This window comes from Geospiza fortis, unplaced genomic scaffold (assembly GCF_000277835.1).
Source record: "Geospiza fortis unplaced genomic scaffold, GeoFor_1.0 scaffold219, whole genome shotgun sequence".
NCBI classification, from domain to species: domain Eukaryota; kingdom Metazoa; phylum Chordata; class Aves; order Passeriformes; family Thraupidae; genus Geospiza; species Geospiza fortis.
The window spans coordinates 3,203,544-3,210,755 of NW_005054376.1; the positions used below are offsets into that span (position 1 = coordinate 3,203,544).

Consider the following 7,212-nt stretch of genomic DNA (forward strand, 5'->3'; position numbering starts at 1 on the left):
CTGGAGAGATTTTTTTCTATACCCAGAATAACTTGTTCTTTAGTAGTCCGGTTATTTCCAAGGAAATTCTTATTTATTTAGGGACAGGGAGGCTCAGCTGAAGAGGCAAGTCCAAACTTGATTTGGACAAGTGTGTTTGTTTTGGGGATTTTTTTTTTTACCTTTCCATCCAAGCTGGGACAGTAAGTGAAAGAAATCTGTCTACTTTGATTACTTTATACCTAAAGATTTCTGGTACAGGTTAGGAGACCTTGTGAGGTTTTTTATTCTGGTTTTCAAGCCTGGTTGCCCTCTCACTAATGCCTTTGGCTTAGCCTGTTGTAATTTTCTTTTCAACCTGCTGTATTGTGGTTTGTTTCACCTGCCTGTTACCCCTGGTCTGTTTATTTGGCTGCTAGAACCAGTCCCCTTGGCTGGTTATTTACACTGTCTTGTTTGTAGTCTGAAGCTAGAGAGCTCCAGAATCTGTTTATGGTACTTGGGGTTTTGGATACTTAGACCATTCTGCTCTGCTCGCTAACTCAGACCAAACACTGAAAAGAAATTAGTGCTGTTTTTCTTGAGAGTGCAAATGAACTTCGTACATTTTTAGTATTTCCCCAACACACACCCCGTAGTAATTCTGGGTGTTAAGTAGCCTGTTTGCAGTGATAGAGGAAGCATATAGTTCACTTTTTAGCTTAAGTTAAAATACCTCCTTTAATGGTATTTTACCAAATATACTCAAATCATACTTCTGTAAGGTGCCCTAAAACCCTTCTGGGAATGCCCTGAATATTTTTTCCTCATCCTCCTCCCTTTCCCCTTTCAATGGAACAAACCTTCAAAGAGCTGCTACCTCAATTTTTACTTCTAGTTCTGAAAGAAAAGAGAAGCCAAACTCAGCCATCTACCATCATTTTTTTTTCTAGGTGCAAGGGAATGTAATACACTTGTGGGACAGCAGATTTGATTTAATCACAAGTCATTTAAGGGGTTAGGTATTCATGGGAAAGGAAATATTGTGTAGGCTCTAGGAATTAATTTAGATCATAAAAGGTTGTCATATAGAAGCTTTTCTTCAATTTCCTCAGGAGTAGAGAAGTTACTGAAATTAAAAAACTGCAGGATGTAAAAAGTATTCCAGGAAGGAGGAGAATGGTGGGATCTTGTTTTTGTCATAAGGAATGGATTGCCCATATTGACTCTGATTACAGAAGAGGAAGAAATGCAGAGGTGCTGTGGTTATATAAGTGTTATTTATTTATTAGTTAGTTGGTGGTCTTTCTCCCCACTTTCTAATATGTCCTGTTATCCATTCCCAGAAGTCTGCTTCTGCTGGAAGCTGTGTAATCGGGAGGACTGTTTTCCCTAGCTCTGTAAAATAGGGCTCTTAATTCTGAATAGGTCAGAAATATAGGCTTAAGTAGCTGGCAAGACCTTCTGAACAGAGGATGGGACTATTAAATATATAGCTCTGTGCAGGCCAGATGGATGTTGGTGTTGCAAATGATGTTTGTATAGCATTTATTTTCAAAGAGATGTTTAAATTTTGCTCCACTTAACTGTATTTCACAGAGAAGTTGTATTCCTATTTGGTGGGTTCTTTTAAAGTGAAGATTCTGGCTTAGGTTTAGATATATTTATATCTGCTTTTTCAATTTTTTTTGAGGAGGACTAGGTGGATCTTAAGTATTTTTTAAGATAGATTCTAGAAATGTGGCCATCTCAGCTCTCTATTTGCATAATTTTGGGACCTAGAGTATTTTAGTGGTGGAGCAGAACATAGATGTACCACAGAATGTTAATTTTACTTTAGTGGGATTTGGGCATGGTGAGGGATCTTATTGAATTTGAGGGATGTGGTCTTTTAGTGAACATAAGGAAGACCTTGTCCATTTCAGAATAGGATTTATTATAAAATATGATATTAATTTGAGGATCTGAACAAGTGTGCTTAATAGTGATTATGTAATGCAACTTTTTAAATGTGATTTCCAGAATGGAGTGTTTGCTGGGTGAGGGGAAAAATTTTAGTTCCTTCACAGCACCTGTGTAATGAATCCTGAGTCCTTGTTTGAGATATAACCACAGGACTTCTTTTTTTTCTAACAATTAAGACCTTTATCTGTGTGATGGTGATGGTGATCACCCACCTACTTGCTGTGGCAGTTCAGTTTGGAATGTGTAGGGCTTTTCCCGGAGGTTAAATGTTGCTTCTGGATGAAGATGAACTTTACGAAGTTGAATTGGTTTTTGCAGGACTGTAAAAAGGAGTGGATGTGCTGTGGAGGGCTGTTGGGTTTGGCAAATAGAGGATGGGAGGTGATAAAAAATTCTTTCCCTTTTGTGATACACTTTGCTGACGAGCTGACCATCAATTTGTATGAAGTAATTAATCAGTATCTCTTTTCTTTCTCGTGCAGGATGGTATGTGGTCTGGCAATTGTTCCTGTCTAAATTCAAATTTCTGAGAGAATTGATAGGTGATACGGGGTCCCAGCAGGGAGACAACGAGCCTTCAGAAACTGAACCTGAACAGGAAACTCCGCCCTCGCCTCAGAGAGGGAGACAGAAATCGGCTCGGCAGCGAAGGGCACCTACGGAAGACACGACTTAAAGTCCTCCATTGAACTTCTGCGTAAACTGTGAATGGGTAACACCTCTGCACTGGGTCCTTCAGTGGTGTGACCTCGCTGAGAAACTGACCTGAGGTACCATTGATCCCTGTGGACCTTTACTTCTGAGCTACCAATGGATGATGCTACTACAGTAGAGGCTCGGGGAGGGCTTCAGCAGCAAGTCACAGAGTACTGGAAGAAGGGAGGGGCAGAGAGAAATCTCCATCACAAAAATGCTGAGCTCCTGTATCTCTCTCAGCACGCAGATGAAGAACAGGTCCTGGACCATAGGCTTAGCCTTTGCATTAGTCTGAACATAGTAAATATTTCAGACTTAAAATAGTTTATAAATTATTTTTTCTTTACAGCACTGTAACTACATGTAATGAAATTGAGTTTTATTTCCTTAGCTGTATATGAATATATATATTTTTTCAACCTTGAGAGAAAGCACGTGAACTAAAAAATCAGTTGAAAGAATATCCTGCTTTAGAACATATTCTAAAGTGAGATTTTAGTTAAGTTCTTGTATATATAAAAAGTATAAATGAAATATGAAAAACCCTATTAGGTGCACTTGATTTGGAGGTTTTTATTATCTCCTCTTTTTTAAAAAAGAAGGAGATGCAAAGAAAGCAATTGGATAGCAAGACTTGGTTTTTTGGTTTTGGTATATAAGAAGGATTAAAGTTTAAGCAGTCCTGCTAGGCTTCTGAATGTTTTTCCTGAACCTTTTACTCCAAGTCCAACCTGTGCTGAAGACAGGAAGCTGTCTGGGTTATGCACTGCTCACTGTTTAGTATTCTGAAGTGTCATCTTTGGTATTTGGATAATGAGCCCTTCTCTTAGCTCTCCTTGTACGCCTTTACATGAGGTATTTGGTATCTAACCTAACTTTCTTTCCTAGAAGCAGTTAAGGCTCTCTTAGCAGTTTGTCAGACATTGCTGGGACACTCTGACAGTGTTCCAGCAGGAAATTCAATACCTCATATTTGCTGGAGGACTTACAGATTTTTACCAGTAATCAGCAGTTGCTCCCTGTTTTCTCTGAGGATGAGTTCTACAGCTGTTTTGACATTGCACTTCAGAATCAAGTGCTCCACTTCTATTTACCTAGCAACTCTGAAGATTGATGCATGAGCTTTTGGAAAGATGAGGAGCATGTATGTAACCACCTCTGTGTGTATGAGAGGGAACTACCAACAGGTCTCATCTTGAACAGCTTCAGTTTTCTGTCAAAGTTTGGATATGTGGTAGTGTTTGGATCATTGTTCCATATATAAGAAAGCAATCAGGACTTGAAAATCGGTTTTGTATTTTTAGCTGTTAAGAAGTTTAAACCTGTGGCTTTCAGATTGTGGTTTGGTTCAGCTAAATGGCTGAAAGCAGCAGCATTTAGGTTTTTCATCAAGTTGGCCTACATCTGGGAAAAGAGCACTCTGTTAGTGCCTTTATGTTCTAATTTGTCAGTTTTGGATAGTGATCAAAATCCAATGAGGGGCATTCACTTCTTAAAATCATTTAGATGTTTCAGTATTAAAATACATAAGACAGATCAGCCCTGACTTTCCTTTGGAGTCTAAAAGACTGTTTCATTTGCTAGCATGTATATATTAAGCATAAGGTTATGTTTTGAAGCATGATTAGGCAGTGCTATGCACATATCCTGTAAACATGTTGAAATACTGATTGTTTCCTCCTCTGTCTTTCGTGCTGGCAAGGGAATGTCTAATGATGGTTGATAGTTTTTTCTTTTCTTTTTTTTCCCTTTAATTAGTAAACTTCCCATTTATTCAAACTGAGCAGAAGCAATCAGATTCTATTCCCTGCTGCTTTCAGTTTTCCTCACATAACTTAATGTCACAATTTTCTTGTGTGCTTATGTCTTATCACATGGTGAGACTTCCAGTCTAGCAGTGCTAATCAAATACTGGGACATTTTTCTTAAGAAATTAGCATCTTTGTCTTAAGCTTTGCTATTACAGGCTTACAAATAAAGTAAGCTCTGTATTGACATAGGATATTGACACTCCATTGCGCTTCACTTTACCTAGACTTTAGTGTACAGACGACAGCAAAAGGCTGATGCCTATAGTATCCCTGGCTAAGAAACAGTAACTTAGTCCCTGCTTCTAGGAGCTGTGAAGAAATGTGAAGTTATGGCAATATACATGGCTAGTTCAGGGTAGTCTGAAGGTGCAACAATCAAGACTCTGGAGCAAGATAATGAAGGAGAAATCCGTGTGGGTTTGAATGTGGACACTGATCAAATATGCAATAAGATGGACTTGGAACCTCTGGGTAGCTCATGTGCTCTAGCCAAACAATTTCCTTCTCCCCTCCATGCTGTCTGTAGGTGTACATTTCACTCCCCAAGGTATTTTCAGTCTCTTTCTTTTCTTAAACAGCTGATGCTGTTTTTTTAATGTTGTGACATAGCTGCCAATAATGCTGTCTCCCTAGTGTGTAGCTTTAATGATCTTACTAGTAGCAGGCCAAAGGTATATAATATAAAGTGGTTTGGAACAATTTTGAAATGCTAATATCTTCTGTCAATGCTTAATTTTTCTTGAAGGAAACTGTAGTGAAATCTTTGTATGGGGCACTTCATGCAAACGTGTAAGAGCGAAGCTGCGTGTGTGGGACATGTGCTTGTGATAAGACCTGGGTTGTGATTGCTGGCAGTCCAATATACTCATGTCTTCAGGTGTTCTTACCAATGTCCTTCTGAAATGTTAGTGATGGGTAAGCACTTAATTTTGAACTCACCCATCCAAGTCTGAAACCTTATGAAGGCAACAAATAGGTTGGTCTTGTTTTGTTTAGTGGGATCTATTTTTAAAACGATTGCCTTATTGTTGCAGCCGTTATCTTGAATGTATTTTGGGTTCTTATTTTAAATACAGTCATATCATCTTTGTTGCAGGGGCTGTGTAACTTTGAATAAGCAGTAATTTCCTGTGTTGTATGTGACAGTGTTGCAATTTGTGATCACATTGCTGCTTAATATCAGGTTTTACACTGAACTAGACCTGTGTATGTCCTTCTGTTTCATTTAGAAATGACCAGCTTAAAGAATGTGTTCAGTGTGGTCATTTGCTTCTTCAGTGTTACGAAACTGTACCTAAAGCTTCTGTGGTTGTCTGTTTTCATCATTACTGTTCTTTTAACTGACTGCACAGATGAAAAATAAAATAACCAGTCTTGAAATGAATATTTGACCTGAGTGATTTTCTGATTACATTTTTAAGTGGGATTTTGTCTGTAGATTTAGACTGCTTGTTTGAGTGTGAAACACTACAAAAGAGGACTTGTCAAAAGTCACATTCTATCTGGTGTAACACCTGCAGTTGACTTCATTGTAGAGGGCAGATTTGTGTATATCTTTTAGAGTGGTTGTTAGTAAAGGTGGTTTTTTCTGCCTTATACCTTGAAAGTTGGTGTTTCATTTTAACAACTAAAAAACTCAAAATAAACAACAAACCCCCAAAAATGAAGCTACCTCTGTGCCTTTTTTTTTTTTTTTGATCTAAGGCTGGTTGTAGACTTTAGTTTTTCTAAAATAAGTGTCTTGGTGAAGTAGGAAGTTCTTATTTTGGAGATGAAGATGTAGGAGAAGGAAGTGAGAACATGCTTCATCCCTTACTGCTTCTGATAAGTAAAATGCATTGTATCCTGGGTTATTTTATTTAATAATCAGACATTAAAAGAAGATTTTGAAGAAAAATCTGAAATATCTTGAGAGAACAAGCTGTTCTGCTGTTCTACTCTTCTCACTTTTAAAAACAGGCTACTAATGGAGTGCTGCAAAATGTCTTGGTGTTACGTGACTTGAGCACCTGCGTCTTTTCACCTTAGAAAGTTGGATTTGTATGTGGTTTGTGTTGGGGGCTAATATAAGTGAGAACAATCAGTGATGGGCAACTGGTGTCAAGTGCACGTGAAACACGTGGGTGCTTTTCTGCTTTGGTGCTGATCCCAAAGAACTCCTTTGTGGTCTGTTCCAGTGGGATGAATGAAGGTGCCATTGTACAGGTTTGCCCGAAGTCCGACCAAAAGCTGTTTTAACTTGTACTATGGGTGCTCGTGTGCTATCAGGGGTCTCCTGTGGCCTTGGGTCTATGTAATTAAAATACACAATCTTTATAAAATACAAACAGTGTTACATCTTGCTTGGGTTTTACTTACATGAACATTTTTTATCTGTGATCAGATGGAAGTTGGCAGTGTGAATATGCTGGGTTTTATGTTAAATGTTAAGGACATGAATATTGCTGTGTTCTTCATGTTGACCAGAAGCTCTTATGTTTTGATCATCTGTGGGTGTTTATAATCACAGTGTTACTTCTGAAAGTTGGATGAAAGGGAGACACTTTGGCACTGCTTCACAGCAGCTGGGAGAAGGTTCTTATCTGGTCTAGGGCTAATATTCATGTCTAGCAGTGTTGGACTCCAGGAATTATTTTCACAAAGGGGGACACTGGGATCCAGTACATCTTGGGCTTTATTTTCTGTGTTTCTATTCACAGGGCTGTTCATTTTCCATTGCAGGAAATGAATAGCACAAATGTTCCTTTAACTTTGGTAGCTGAGAGACACTAATATGTAGGGA

General features: G+C 38.5%; 1 protein-coding gene across 1 annotated transcript; it reads left to right on the forward strand.

Annotated features, from left to right (window-relative positions):
* Positions 1-2,189: 2,189 nt before the first annotated feature.
* On the forward strand, positions 2,190-5,814 carry SMIM13 (small integral membrane protein 13). The gene is made up of 2 exons (XM_031060228.1): positions 2,190-2,245; positions 2,383-5,814. Exons 1-2 carry the CDS (start codon positions 2,190-2,192, stop codon positions 2,597-2,599), a joined length of 273 nt encoding a protein of 90 aa, XP_030916088.1. The 3' UTR covers positions 2,600-5,814.
* Positions 5,815-7,212: the final 1,398 nt, after the last annotated feature.